This window comes from Chiloscyllium punctatum, chromosome 11 (genome assembly GCF_047496795.1).
Source record: "Chiloscyllium punctatum isolate Juve2018m chromosome 11, sChiPun1.3, whole genome shotgun sequence".
In the NCBI taxonomy this organism is placed as follows: Eukaryota; Metazoa; Chordata; class Chondrichthyes; order Orectolobiformes; family Hemiscylliidae; genus Chiloscyllium; species Chiloscyllium punctatum.
The window spans coordinates 2,343,519-2,359,269 of NC_092749.1; the positions used below are offsets into that span (position 1 = coordinate 2,343,519).

At 43.1% G+C, this 15,751-nt stretch overlaps 1 protein-coding gene across 1 annotated transcript in view; it reads right to left on the minus strand.

Annotated features, from left to right (window-relative positions):
- Nucleotides 1-11,769, minus strand: part of efhc1 (EF-hand domain (C-terminal) containing 1) — a 45,932-nt gene extending 34,163 nt beyond the window's left edge. The window contains exons 1-6 of the mRNA XM_072580186.1: nucleotides 11,340-11,769; nucleotides 10,405-10,626; nucleotides 9,915-10,202; nucleotides 3,235-3,387; nucleotides 2,257-2,449; nucleotides 1,308-1,528 (exon numbers count right to left, since the gene is read on the minus strand). Coding sequence (XP_072436287.1) covers nucleotides 1,308-1,528; nucleotides 2,257-2,449; nucleotides 3,235-3,387; nucleotides 9,915-10,202; nucleotides 10,405-10,626; nucleotides 11,340-11,402 — 1,140 coding nt within the window. The 5' untranslated portion in view covers nucleotides 11,403-11,769. The remainder of the gene's footprint in view (nucleotides 1-1,307; nucleotides 1,529-2,256; nucleotides 2,450-3,234; nucleotides 3,388-9,914; nucleotides 10,203-10,404; nucleotides 10,627-11,339) is intronic.
- Nucleotides 11,770-15,751: the final 3,982 nt, after the last annotated feature.

Consider the following 15,751-nt stretch of genomic DNA (forward strand, 5'->3'; position numbering starts at 1 on the left):
ATAGGTTGCCTTTTCATTTCTCCGATCAAAACCGTGGGCGGCACGGTGGCACAGTGGTTAGCACTGCTGCCTCACAGCGCCAGAGACCCGGGTTCAATTCCCGCCTCAGGCGACTGACTGTGTGGAGTTTGCACATTCTCCCCGTGTCTGCGTGGGTTTCCTCCGGGTGCTCCGGTTTCCTCCCACAGTCCAAAGATGTGCAGGTCAGGTGAATTGGCCATGCTAAATTGCCCATAGTGTTTGGTAAGGGGTAGATGTAGATGTAGGGGTATGGGTGGGTTACGCTTCGGCGGGGCGGTGTGGACTTGTTGGGCCGAAGGGCCTGTTTCCACACTGTAAGTAATCTAATCTAAAACAGTTAATGATGTGGAGATGCCAGTGTTGGACTGGGGTGGGCAACATTAAAAATCACACAACCCCAGGTTATAGTCCAACAGGTTTATTTGGAAGCACTAGCTTTCGGAGCGCTGCTCCTTCATCAGGTAACTAGTAGGGCAGGATAAGTGGACATAGAACTTATAGTAAAAGTTGCATCACACTTTGATCTTTTACTATAAATTCTGTATCTTATGATCCTGCTCCACTAGCCTCACTCTGAAAGCTTGAGCTTCTAAATAAAACAGATAGCCTCACAGTTAATCACATTAAACTCCATCTGCCAATGTTCTGAGGAAGGGTCATTGGATCCGAAATATTAACTCTGATTTCTGCCAGACCTGCTGAGCTTTCTCAGCAATTTCTGGTTTTGTTCCATTTGCCAAATTTGGCCCATTAACCGAATCTATTGCTGTTCTTTTGTAAAGTTCTTTTTTTTTTCATTGCAACTTCATTTCCCATCTATTTTAGTGTCATTTGAAAATTTGGCTCTAGCATCTTATCTCCCTGCTGAGAAATCCTGAATATCGATTGTAAATAGTTGGGGCCTGAGAGTCAAACCCTGTGGCACCTCACTAGCTATGACATACCAAGGGAAAAAGACCCATTTATCCCGGCTGTCTGCCCAAAATCTTCCAATGGTGTGAGATATGGTGAGGCAATGACCATCTCCAACAACAGACAACCTAAACATCACCAATTAACATTCAATGTTGTCACTATTACTGAATTCCCTACTATCAAACATCCTGGATATTACTGTTCATTAGATACTGAACTGGACTAATCTTTTAGATATTGTGGAAAAGACGAACATCCTGACTCCCCAAAACCTGTCCACCAGCAACAGGACACAATCCAGGAATACTGGGTAACCCCTTAATCACAGTTTCCTGGGAATACATGAATTCAATAAAAAAAATACTGCAAACCTTTTTCTCTGGTGGTGCAGGTTTCTTGATGACATCAACAGGATGAAGCTCCACCCCCCTAATGTTCTGGTAAAAGTAATTCTTTGTGAACTCATCACAGTCATAGATGAAGAATTCACGGCCAAGAAGAGTGACAGATTGACCAACAATGAAATCCCGTGGACCATACCATTCCTTCACCTCCTGGTCAGACACCTCCATTGAGATCGAGGGGAAGGTTGCTACAGAGGCAGGGACAGAAAAACAATGTGTGAGAGGGAGGTAATGACCATCAATGGGACTCAGAGCTATATCCCCGGTGAGAGTCAGTGTCTGGGGGACACCATACCCCAGTGAAAGTTATTAAGTATATGACCCATTCCTAGTGAGTGTCAGTGTGTGTGGGACTATACCCCAGTGAGAGTCAGTATGTGTGTGGGACTGTACCCCAGTGAGTGTCAGTGTGTGTGGGACTGTACCCCAGTGAGTGTCAGTGTGTGTGGGACTGTACCCCAGTGAGAGTCAGTGTGTGTGGGACTGTACCCCAGTGAGTGTCAGTGTGTGTGGGACTGTACCCCAGTGAGAGTCCGTGTGTGTGGGACTATACCCCAGTGAGAGTCCGTGTGTGTGGGATTATACCCCAGTGAGTGTCAATGTGTGTGCGACTGTACCCCAGTGAGAGTCAGTGTGTGTGGGTCTGTACCCCAGTGAGAGTCACTTTGTGTGACTGTACCTCAGTAAGAGTCTGTGTGTGTGGGACTGTACCCCAGTGAGAGTCTGTGTGTGTGGGACTGTACCCCAGTGAGTGTCAGTGTGTGTGCGACTGTACCCCAGTGAGAGTCAGTGTGTGTGGGTCTGTACCCCAGTGAGAGTCACTTTGTGTGACTGTACCCCAGTAAGAGTCTGTGTGTGTGGGACTGTAACGCAGTAAAGGTCAGAGTGAGTTTCACTCTGGAAATTAGACTCTCACCTGCCTCGTCTTTCAATGTTTTGGGGTAACGCTTCCGACCCACCATCATTGGAAAAGGATCTCGTCCATCATTCCTTTCGTAAACGTCACGGATTTCCAATGTCCCATCAGCCAGATAATAATGTATAATGTACCGTCTGCACTCACCAAACATATTGTCTGTGTCATTCCAGTAAGCATAGAATCTCAGAACCTGCCGAAGGTAAGGAGAGTCAGGCAGAGAGTAATGATGCTGGGAGAGACCACAGGTTTTGTGCCGATCCCACCCAGTCCCACGATACCCTCCACCCTGCTACCATCACCATCCCCTTGGCTATTTTCCCTAAGATTAACCTCTGGACCATCGTGAAGCCTCTGCCCTTCAGATCCCCTCTCAATCCTGGAAACCATCCCCTTCCAAATCCCTTCCCTTGGGCTTCACTCCCCTCAGGACTCAATGTCCCTCCAGACTGCATTGTCCAGACCCTCTACCCTCTGGACACCCACCCCTCAGGTCCTCTTCCCTGTGGACCATTTTCCCATTTTATTCTGTTTCCCTCCTGGATCACATCTCTCTGGACCCTGCCACTTCCTCCAAAGACTAGCTCTCTCCCACCCCCATCCCCAGAGTTTCACATTTCCATTCACCCATTGGCTGACCCATCATCAGCTGCTGTGGGTATCTCTCGGCAGAAATGCCACAATCTGCTGAACCATATAATCCGGAAACTATATTAATTGATGTGTTGGGAACAAGGCTGACTACGATTCCCCCTCACACAAAGCCATTGAAATATTCCTTGGTCATGTATTGTTTGTGACAATCACTGGACTTGACAATTAGACAGAGACTCTCTGCTTTCCTAACCAAAGCTCTGCTTTCTATTGATAATTAATTTCCAATCCAGTGACTTGTGATTGGTTAGCAAGCCATTGGGTCACAAGCTCCCAGTTAAAGGTCAGGTTACTAATCTTTAAGTTACGGGTCAGGATACAAACCTTTCGGTCATAGGTCAGGAACTGTTTGAGTTTATCAAAGTCTGAGGGAGTGATATGCTCCCGAGCAGGGTTTCTTTTGCGACTTTCGATGTAGGGATCTGGTGGGATCATCTCTGGACAATTTGGGATAATGCCATGGCTCACCATAAAATCCTGGGAAATTAGAAACAACACGAGGTTAGCAACAGGCTTGAGAGGAGAAACAAAGCAAGCAGGAACCCAACAATCTTTTCAAGTCAAATTAACTGTGCACACAAAAATAAATAAAACTGATAGTGCCATTCTCTCATTTTATGGAGGCAGCTGGTGAGTTTCTAGGGCATGTCAATATTAAAAAATGAGGAGTTGTTGGGTGTTTGAACAGCATTAAGGTAGACAAATCCCCAGGACCTGATGGGACCTATATGGAGCGGGTGAGGAAATTGCTCCGGCTTTGTACAAAATCTTTCTATCCTCTTCAGTCACAGCAGAAGTCCCAGAAGACTGGTAACAACCCAACGTTGGACCTTTGTTTAAGAAGGGCAGCAGGGATAATCCATGAAATTACAGGTTGGTGAGCCTTACGTTAATGGTAAGGAAATTATTGCAGAAGATTCTTAGGTATAAAATTTACTTACATTAATGGACTTATTAGCGATAGACAGCGTGGTTTTGTGCAGGGAAGTTTGTGTCTCACAAGTCTGTTTGAGCTTTTTTTGAAGAATTGACAAAAGTGATTGGTGAGGGCAGGGTGGCAGATGTTGTTTATATGGACTTTAGCAAGGCCTTTGGTAAGGCCCCTCATGGCAGGCTGATACAGAAGGTGAAGTCACATGGAATCTGCAGTGAGTTGGTAAATTGGATGCAGAATTGGATACTAGCTTAGTCAAGGAAGACAGAGAGCAGTAGTGGATGGGTGTTTTGCAGATTGGAGATCTGTGATCAGTGAATGGCCTGATTAGTAAGTTTTCAGAAGACACAAGGATTGGAAGAACTGCAAAAGGTGAGGGGGATTGCAATGGATACAGCAAGATATAGATAGGTTGGAGACTTGGGTAGAGAAACGGCAGATGGAGTTTAATCCAGTCAAATGCAAGGTGATGTATTTTGGGAGGGAAGTGTACAGTAAATGGCAGAAACTTCAATAGCATCAACATGCAGAGAGATCTAATTGTAAAGATCCACAATTCTCTGAAGTGGCGACAAGTGGACAAGGTGGTGAAGAAGGCGTATGACATGCTTACATTCATCATTCAGGGCCTAGAGTGTAAAAACAAGCAAGTCATGTTGCAGCTGTACAGAACTTTAGTTCGGCCACATTTGGAATATTGTGTACAATTCTGGTCACCACATCACCAGAAGGTAATGTCGAAGGATGACAGGTAACCTGGAAGAAATGACATAGTTATGAGAGGTATGGACAGAATGCATAGGGCGGAGTCTTTTTCCCAGGGTAGAAATGTTAATTACTAGGGGACATGGGTTTAAAGTAAAAAGGGGAAAGTTTAAAGGAGATGTGAGAGGCAAGTTTTTACACAAAAGGTAGCAAGTGCCTGGAATACACTTCCAGAGGAAGTGGTGGAGGTGGATACAATAACAATGTATAACAGGCATCTTGACAGATGCATGAAAAGGCAGGAAATAGAGGGATATGGACCATGTAGAGGCAAAGGTTTTTAGTTTAGAAAAGCATCATGTGTTGGCACAGTCTTAGAGGGCCGAAGGGGCTGCTTCAGTGCAGCACTGTTCTTTGAGTTTAACTTGGGTGTCACCATACCTCAGACAAGGGCCAAGTTTGAGAAGGCAGCACTTTCAAAGTCACCTCGGCCAGTCTAGGAAATGAATCATGCTGTTGGAATTGCTCTGCACTATATACCAGCCATCCAGCCAACTAAGCTGACCAGTCCCCATACAAATACATTTGTTCTCAGTCACTGCTATCAAGTACTCAGCTCTGGGCCCCCAGGTTGTATTCACACTATTAGCAACAATCACGCAGGCCTCTTGCCTTTCCTTCACCACTGGATCCAGTTAAACTCTTTGAGTTAGTATTTCATTTCAGGAAGTGATAGATGCAGGTACAGTTACAATATTTAAAAGTTATTTGAACAGGTGCATGAATAGGAAAGGTTGGGAGGGATGTGGATCAAATGCAGGCAAGTGGGACTGGTTTAGTTTGGCAAATTTGGTTGACATGGCCAAATCGTGCTGTATGGCTCTAAGACTGTATGACCCCTGGATGAGTTACACTCTCTATCAGTCACCGGACATCACTGGATTACTGGACATCATTCAGGAGCAGGAACCATGGCTGATTTCCCCCTTCTCTCAAACCTTGGCATCACTGGTCAGGGATCAGCAAGTAACAGCACCCCGGGTGATTTACTTTCGGGATTCTTGACATTACGATAGCCAAATTAGGGAAGAGGCCATATGGGATCTTGTCTTGGACAATGAGCCTGGCCAGGTGATCAAAGTTTCAGTGGGAAAGCATTTTGGAAACAGCGATCATAATTCCAAATGCTTTAAGATAGTTATGAGTAAAGAATAAGACTAGTCATCGGGTGAAAGTTCTAAACTGGGGGAAGGCTAATATGACACCATAAGCCAGGAACTGAAGAAATTAGAATAGGGGGCTTTTGGGAGCAAATCCACATCTAACATGCTAGAATCTTTTAGAGGCCAATTGATCAGAGTTCAAGACCGGCACATTCCAGTGAGGATGAAAGATAAGGATGGCAAGATTCAGGAACTCTGGAGATATTGAAAGTTTCATCAAAAATAAATAAGGAGCATATATCAGGTTTAGGAAATTGAAATCAGACAAGGCCAATGAGAAATATAAAGGAAACAGGAAAGAACTTAAACAAAGAATTGGATGGTTAAAGGGGGCAATGAAATGTCATTGGAAAGTAGGATTACGGAGAGTCCCATGGCATTTTATACATATGATAGGCACAAAGAGGTAATCATGAAAAGCAAAGGTCTACCCAAGGACAAAGGAAGGAATTTATATGGAGCCAGAGGAAGTGGATGAGGTCTTTAATGAGTACTTCAGTATTCACCAAGGAGAAGGACTTTGATGATGGTAAGATTAGGAAGGAGCATGTTGATATTCTGGGGCATGTCAATATTGAGAAGGAGGATGTGTTAGGTGTCTTGAAAACCATTAACTTAGTTAAATCCCAGGATCTTACGGATCTATCCCAGGATACTGAGACAGGTAAGGGAAGAAATTACTGGGGCCTTGACAGAGACCTTTGCATCCTCTTTAGCCACAGCTGAGGACTGGAGATTAGCCAATGTTGTTCCTCTGTTTAAAAATGGCAATAGGGAAAATCCAAAAAATTATATCCAAATGAGGCTTCCATCAGTGAAAGGGCAATTATTAAAGAAGAATTTTAGGAACAGGATTTATTCTCATTTGGAAAAGAATGGACTTATTCGGGATAGTCAGCATGGCTTTGTGTGGGAGAGATCTTGTCTTTCAAATTTGATTGAGTTTTTTGAGGAAGTGACAAAGATGATTGATGAGGATAGGGCAGTAGATGTTGTCCTCATGGACTTTACTAAAGCATTTTACAATGTCCATCATAGTCAGCTCGTCCAAAAGATTAAGTCACATGGGATCCATGGAGAGTTGGTAAATTGGATACAAAATTGGCTTGGTCTTTGAAGATGGGTGTTTTTGTGACAGGAGATTTGTGATCATTGGAGTTTCACAAGGAGCACTGCTGAGACTTCTGTGGTTTATAATATATGAGAGCAGTCTGATTAGTAAGCTTGCAAATGACCCAAAAATTGATGGACTTGTGGATAGTGAGTAAGACTATCAAAGCATACAGCAGGATAAAGATATAGGAAAGTTGGATGGAGAAATTGCAGATGGAGTTTACTCCAGACAAGTGTGAGGTGATGCATGTTGGGATGTCAAATGCAAGAGGAAAGTATGTAATAAATAGCAGGACTCTGCGGAACATTGATATACGGAGGGATCTTGGGGCGTAAATCCATAGCTTCCTGAAATTGGTCAGGGTATTGAGTATAAATGTTGCAGCTGTATAAACATTTAGTTAGACCAAATTTGGAATACTGTGTGCAGTTCTGGTTGCCACGCTATAGAAAACATGTGGCGGCTTTGGAGAGGGTGCAACAGAGGTTTACTGTGACGATGCCTGGATTGGAGTGTATTAGCAATAGGAGAAACTGGACAAACTTGGATTGGTTTCATCAGAGCATCAGAGGCTGAAGGGGTGACCTGTTAGAAGTTTATAAAATGATACAAGGCATGGATAGGATAGATAGTTGAACTCTCTTTTCCAGGTTGGAAGTGTCAAACACTAGAGAGCATAGATTTATGGTGAAAGGGGGAAAGTTTAAAGGAGATGTGCGAGGCAACATTTATATGCAGGGCGTGGTAGGTGCCTGGAATAGGCTGCCGGGGGATGTGGTAGAAGTAGATACAATGGCAAAGTTCAAGAGGCATTTAGACAGATACATGAACAGGCAGGGAGTCGCGAGATATGGACCATGGCATCACAGTCAGCACAGACATAATGTTGGGGCTGTTCCTGTACTATATTATTCTGTCTATGTCTGTAATGAGCATGGCTTTTCTCTATTGCTGAACCATATATAGATGTTGTAGAGACAAAGAGTACAAGATTTCCACATCAAAGATTATTGTTATAAACCCATGCTATTGTAGGTAACCTACTGATATAAGGAGAAGATTGACAGGCTAACAGGAAGCAGAGAGCAGGAATAAATGGATTTATTCAGGCTGGCAGGATGTCACCACTGATGTGTCACAAGGGTTGGTGTTCATGCCTCAGCCCTTTACAAATGTAAGATACGAGTTGGATGAAGGGATTGTAGATATGGTAGCTCAGCCTGCTAATGACACAAAACTAGGTAAGAAGGTGAATTGTGAAGAGGACAAAGGCCCCTACAAAGGGATATAGATAGGTTAGGGGAGCAATGGAGTGCACTCCAAAAAAATGGAGTGCAAAATGGGAAAGTGTGAAATTGTCCATTTTGACAGAAAGAATAAAAAAGGATATTATCTAAATGGTGAAAGGTTGCAGAGCCCTGAGATGCAGATGGAATCTGGGTTTCGCAGTGCATGAATCACTGGGTTAGTGTATAGGTAAAGGAAATAATTAGGAAAGTTCATAGAATGTTATGGTTTATTGTGAGACAAATTGAATACGAGAGTAAGAATGTAATGCTTCAATTATAAAAACCAAAAGAACTGTGGATGTTGTAAATCCGAAACAAAAGCAGAAATTGCTGGAAAAGCTCAGCGGGTCCTGCAGCATCGTGAATAGAAATAAGAGTTAACATTTCAGTTAGGGTGACCCTTCCTCAAAACTGATGGTAGCTAGAGAAAATGTTAGTTCACATGCAGAAGATAGAGTGGGAGGAGGGGGTAATGAATACATGGTCAAGGAGAAAGATCAGAACCGAAATCCTGTCCGAAAGCTGACAGAACGTCTTCAAGTTGGGCATGCTTGGAAGTAATGTGGCAGTGAGTTAAATATTAAATAAAAACTGAAAGAACTTCAGATGCGGCAAATCAGAAACAAAAGCAGAAGTTGCTGGAAAAGCTCAGCAGCAGTGCATTGGTGAGACTGCATTCAGAGTACTATGTACAATTCTGGTCATGATATCGATAGAAGAAAGTTAATGTGTTGGAAACAGTTCAGAGACGGTTTACTGGGCTAATATCTGGATGGAGAAAGTGAGGACTGCAGATGCTGGAGATCAGAGCTGAAAATGTGTTGCTGGAAAAGCGCAGCAGGTCAGGCAGCATCCAAGGAACAGGAGAATCGACGAATTCCTGAAGAAGGGCTGATGCCTGAAACGTTGATTCTTCTGCTCCTTGGATGCTGCCTGACCTGCTGCGCTTTTCCAGCAACACATTTTCAACTAATATCTGGATCCCCTTATAAAGAAAGGCTTGGCAGACTGGGCCTGTATCCTCTGGAGTTGAGAAGAGTCAGCGGTGACTGAACTGGAACACATAAGATCCCCTGAGGTGACTTGACCAGGTCAATGTGGAGAGAATGGTTCCTTTTGTGGGAGAATCTAGAATTAGATGGTCATTGTTTAAAAATAAAGGGGTACCCATTTGAAACAGAGATGAGGAAACATCTTTTGCCTCAGAGGATTGTGAATGTTTGGAATTCCTTCCCTTAAAAGCCAGTGGATGCGCACTTTTCACTGTACTCCTGTATGTAAATACACATGTAGTGATTGGAACCAGGTTGATCTTATAAATAATGAGATCCTTGATTATGTCCGTTAACCTGGGCCAATTGGGGAGCCCTTGCTAACAGATATAACCAGGAGATTCAGATAGGCTCCTGGTTTCAGGGACTGACTCTGAGCTCTCTGGTCACAGCCAGTGTACTGGGCACATGTAAATAAAGGGTGACTTGGTGACAGGATATCAGCCTCTGGGCAATTATTTCAACACATGAGAATTAAATCCAATTCTAATTTTAACTCTAAAGAGGTAGGTAGATTCTTGATTTCCAAGGAAAATCGGGATATACAGGAATGTAGAATTAAGGTTAAAATCAGATTAGCCAATTTTTTGAGTTGTGGATCAAGCTCGAGAGACCAAGAGGCCTACCCTTATCGCTTATATTTGCATTTTAATAAGATGATATGTTGTTTTTGAAGGGTTGACTTACACATGTAAACGTGTCACAGCCAGTGAGACGGTAGCGCCTGCCATAAGCCACCACCTCCATCGCTACATTGAGATCCTTCCAATGCCAACAATCCCCTTGGTCGTTCTTTGGGAGTCGCTGTCTGTTGATCAGTTTTCCCTGATTTAGTCCAGAATTATCCACTTCAGGCTCATGAATGGCAATACTATCATCCTCCAGGTAATAGTACAGGATGATTGGTCGAACCCGATAATATTCCTGTGAGGATTCATGAACTGTCTCCTTGAAATATCCATCAAATTTCAATACCTGATTTAAAATCGAGAAAACCGTTTCACTGAAAAAATACAGCAGTGGGTGATGGGGTGGAGTTAGGATGGGGGTGTTGCAGGAAATGTGATTGAGGGGAGAGCTGTGACTAGGAGTAGGCGTGGTTGGTGGGGCGTAGGGTTGGGGGTCAATGGAAAATGTGGTCAGTGGGTGAATGTTGAACAAACTATCAAAACATTACCTTCTTATCAAAAGCCACATGCCCAGGGATGAAATCTGCTGGTGGGGCCTGTTTGGCCTGGCCGTAGGTTAATGTTGGTTTCTTGTTGGCTAATTCATCCACGTCAGACAGAGACAGCTGATTGACATGGATTGGTTCCCCACCAATCCCGACCTTGGGCACAAGAGGGAGAGCAATCCCATTCTTGTAGATGAAAGTCTGTGATCGATGGAAGTTAGATTTCTAAAGACAATTAGAACAATATAATTTTCAGAAAAGGAACATGGAATTCATTCCTTATTAATGATCAGTCCCACCTCACTAACCTTCCCATTCCTCAATATAATTCTTTCCCTAAAAGTACAATAAGATACAAGAACTGAGGGAGTTTTGCCCCAATGAGTCTCATACTCTGCCGAAGCTCCCCTCCCTTGCCCTCTCTCTCTCTCCCCCAAAATCTCTCTCTCTCCCTGTTATCCCTCTCTCTCTCCTTGTTACCCCTCTCACTCTCCCTGTTATCTCTGTCTCTCTCTCTCCCCCATTACCCCTCTCTCTCCCCATTACTCTTCTCATTCTCCCCATTATGCATCTCTCTTCCTCCATGAACCCCTCTCTCTTTCCCTGTTATGCCCTCTATCTCTCCCCCCATTACCCCTTTCTCTCCATTACTCCCTGTCTCCTGATTATCGCTCTGTCTCTCCCCATTACCCTCTTTCTCTCTCTCATTACCCCCTCACCATTAACCACCTCTCTCCCCACTAACCCCTTTGCTCTCTCTTCCCTTTGACCCTCTCTCTCCCCATTACCCCCCTTTCTCTCTCCCTCCATTAACCCTCTCCCCATTAGACCCTTTCTAATTCTCCGTTACCAACTCATCACTACCCCATCTCTCTCTCTCCCTGTTAACCCCCTCTCTCTTTCTCTCTACCAATGCCCTTTCCCAAAGCCATTCTCACCGTAGGGTCCTGGAAAGTGTTGCCTGGGAGGAGGGGAAGCCCCCTCACAGGGTAGCAGGACATTGCCTCTGCCCTGATTGACAATTCTCCCTCTCTCACTCACACTCACTGTCTCTCTCTCTCTCTCACTCACTCACTCACTCTTTCTCTCTTTCTGTCCCCCCTCCCTCTCTCTCACTCACTTTCTGTCTCTCTCTCACACTTACTGTCTCACACTTTTTCTCTCACTCATTCTCTTCCTCTCTCCCAGTGATAATCCTTTCTCTCTCACTCACACACACAGTCCCTCTATCTCTGTCTCTCTCTTTCACACAAACACACTCTCTCTCCCTGTTTCTCTCTCACACTCTCTCTTTCTCTTTTACACTCGGTCTGTCCCTTTATCTGTCTCTCTTTCACACACACAGTCTCTCTCTCCTTGTCTCTCTCTCTCTCTTTTACACTCTGTTCTCCTCTCTATTGATGATAACCAGTTTTTTTTCTCGGTATTGCGCCGGAATCTGTTTCCATGGAAACAGTAAACAACCCGGGCTCACTCGGCAACAAGTGAATCTGAACGCGGATTGGCTGTGAATCGGAGTTTCTTCCCTTTGTTTTTAACCTCATCATCAGTTCCTAAATATTCCCTATTCTCAATTATTCCCAAATATTCATATTTCCCAAATATTCCCAATCCCCAAATATTTACAATCCCAAATCATTCCAATTTCCCAAATATTCCCAATTCCAACATTCCTCGTCCCCAAATATTCCATGTCCCAAATATATCAGATATTGCCAATTCCCCATTACTCCCAATTCCCATGCACTCCTGTTCCCTAAATATTCTGAATTCCTGTAAAGTTCCTAATTCCCAATATTCCATTTATTAATGTACCCAATTCCAATTACTCCTGTTTTCCAAACATTCCTAACCCCAAATGTTCTTGATCCCAATAATTCCTGATTCCCTTTTCCAAACTATTCCCAATTCCTAGTCATTCCTGATCCAAAGTATTCTTAATTCCCAGATACCTAAGACTGCAATTTTGATTCTGTAAAAGTGCTCAGACAGCATATGGTAATAATTTTGAGTATCAGATAACACTAGCCTATTAATACTGTTACCAGACAGAAACAACAAAGGTGGTGTTTGCCACTGATACAATGCTTCTGATGAACTAAACCGTTGTTCTGCATTCCATGCAACTGAGTAATAGGGTGTGTGAGATTCAGTGCTGTGGTGATGCCAGATATGTAACCTGTTAAATCCTAACCACTGAAGGGTTATATCAAACAGCATATGCCCTTGTCCATCAGCAACAGGTAAAGTGCTGCCTGTACTCAACTAGACCATGCATGCAAAACTGTGACTTCACAACTGGACAACAATTGCTAAACAGTTCAGAATGTGCTAAAATAAAATACAACAAACAATTTAGGACAATCAGTTGAGCTCACGATATGGCTAATTTACACTTGCTAGAAGCTACATACATTCATACACAGGCTACAGCTCAAGAAATTTGTCAAGGCACTATGCTTTTTTCAATTGCTGTAAAAAAGTTGGAAGACACCATTTCTAAGTGCATTCTCCATGGCAACATCTCAATCAATCAGATTTAGAGTCCATTTATACATTGCGCTAAAATGTACCAGTCAGTTAAAAAAATGCGCAACAGAATGTTATGTGTTATAAACAGCTAGGACAGAAAAGAAAATGTAGTAAAAAGGTTCTGGGAAGTTAGGAGATGGGTTACTCTATAGAATTCCCGGCCTCTGATCTGCTCTTGTAATCATAGTATTTACATAGCTAGTCCAGTTCAGTTTCTGATCGATGATAACTCCCAGGATGTTGATAATGGGGAATTCAGTGATGATAATGCCATTGAATGTCAGTGAGCGATGGTTAGATTCTTTCTCATTGGAGGGGCAGCACAATGGCTCAGTGGTTAGCGCTGTTGCCTCACAGCACCAGGGTCCCAGGTTCAATTCCAACCTCAGGCGACTGACTGTGTGGAGTTAGCACATTCTCCCCGTGTCTGCGTGGGTTTTCTCTGGATGCTCCGGTTTCCTCCCACAGTCCAAAGATGTGCAGGTCAGGTGAATTGGCCATGGGAAATTGCCCATAGTGTGAGGTGCATTAGTCAGAGGGAAATGGGTCTGGGTGGGTTACTCTTCGGAGGGTCGGTGTGGACTGGTTGGGTTGAAGGGCCTGTTTCCACACTGTGGGGAATCTAATCTAATTGTCTGGTACTTGTGTTATCCATGTTCATGTCTTGTTCATACTTGTTCATGTCTTGTTGCTGCCATTAGCTCATGAGAGACCACTAACTTTTAGAAAAGAATTTCAGTCTCCAAATTATTTTCCAAACTAATCATACTACAAGGTTTCACATTTTAAACAAACTCATTGTATAAGGGTAAAATAAAACATAAATTGCTAACTTAACATAAAATGTTTAAAATTCAAATGTTAAAAACTAAAACAACTAACAGACTCTACATTTTAAAAAAAATCCCCTTTATAAACACTTTATCAAGGAAACCAATCATCTCCGCCTCAAACCATTGTCTTAGGTGTTTGTCAGAGTTACATCCTAGAAAGAGTCATCTTCAGCTGTTATGTTGTGAAGTTAGGGCCTGGATGATTGTGCTGTGTTCAGCAACGTTTGCAATTCATTCCAGGTCCATATGTAGTGTTGTAAAACATTTCATAATTCATGTGTTTTAGAACTTTTAGTATTAGGAATTAAATTTCAAATGTAGGATAATTGGAAACATCTGATTGTGAAACTGGTAAACAACACTGAAGCAAGTTATACTGAAACATATCTGTGATTCAAAAGAAATTATGTTGCATTTCTGAGGTGATAAAAGGACGGTGGGGGGCAAATTTCTTTCGCAGAGGATGGTTCACATGTGGAATCAACTTTCTGAGGAAGTGGTAGATGTGAATACAATTACAACATTTAAAAGATATTTGGACAAGTACATGAATAAAAATGTTTAAAGGGATATGGTCAGGAGCAGGCAGGTGGGACGAGTTTAGTTTGGGAAGGATGGGTCTGTAAGTAATGACATGACGAAGCTGAGGCTTTAAGAGGTATATTTTGTTGTTTTTTGTGAAGGTATGTTGAGACAGAGGTGCCAAGCAGTCTGCTCCAAAATCAATAAAATTAACAGCTTGTGAGGCCATCCAGTTCTGAATGGGTGGGGACAAACTCTCACAGAACAAAGATTGAATTTTAGTTTCGCCTTGTGTAGCAGTTGCTGGGTCAAGCTCAATGTGGGAACTGTTAATCCTCCCTCTGTTACAACTAAAAGCTGAAGCTCTCTTACCTGCAGCTGGAATTACATGAAACAATCTATTTTACTGAATTTGCCTTTGCCAAAGATGTGTTTATAGGAATTTACTATATTGGAACAGTTAATTAGTGGTCATTAATAAATATCAGTTTCTCTGTATTTAACTATAGTGCATGAGGATAAATTATACAAGAGAGACAGTTTGCACCTTAATAGGTTGGGGGCCAGCATTCTGGCAGGCAGGTTTGCCACAGCAACACAGCTGCGTTTAAACTAAATAATGGGGGGAGGGGACAAACTGGAAGTTTAAGAAGGAAATTGAAGGGAAAGTTAGAACAAGAGAAGTCAAGTAAGACAACGGTATCAATGGAGCAGAAAACTCAAAAAGGGATCATGCTGTAAGGTTGAGTGAAATAGGGATTGATAGGAAGGGTGAGGGCAGGAACAAATTAAAAATACTAGACATGAATGCACAAGGCTCATTTGGAAATTGGCAGATACGATGTTGTGGGGATAACGGAGACGTGGCTTCAAGATGACAGGGCCTGGGAAATGAATATTCAAGGCTACATGTGCTATTGTAAGGACAGACTGACGGGCAGAGGGGGTGGGGTGGCCATGTTGGTAAGGGATAATATTCAGTCCCTTGCGAGGGGGGACCTAGAATCAGGGGATGTAGAGTCAGTATGGATAGAGCTGAGAAATTCTAAGGGTAGAAAGACCCTCTTGGGAGTTATCTACAGGCCCCCAAACAGTAGTCTGGATGTCGGATGTAAGTTGAATAAGGAGCTGAAATTGGTCTGTCGCAAAGATGATACTACAGTTGTTATGGGGGATTTTAACATGCAGGTAGACTGGGAGAATCAGGATGGTATTGGATCTCAAGAAAGAGACTTTGTGGAGTTCCTCCGAGATGGATTCTTAGAACAGCTGGTGCTGGAGCCTACCAGGGAGAAGGCAATTCTGGATCTGGTGTTGTGCAACGAACCAGAATTGATCAGGAATCTCGAAGTGAAGGAGCCATTGGGAAGTAGTGACCATAATACAATAGGCTTCAAACAGCAATTTGAGAGGGAGAGGGTACAATCGGAAGTGACAATATTTCAGTTGAATAAAGGGAACTA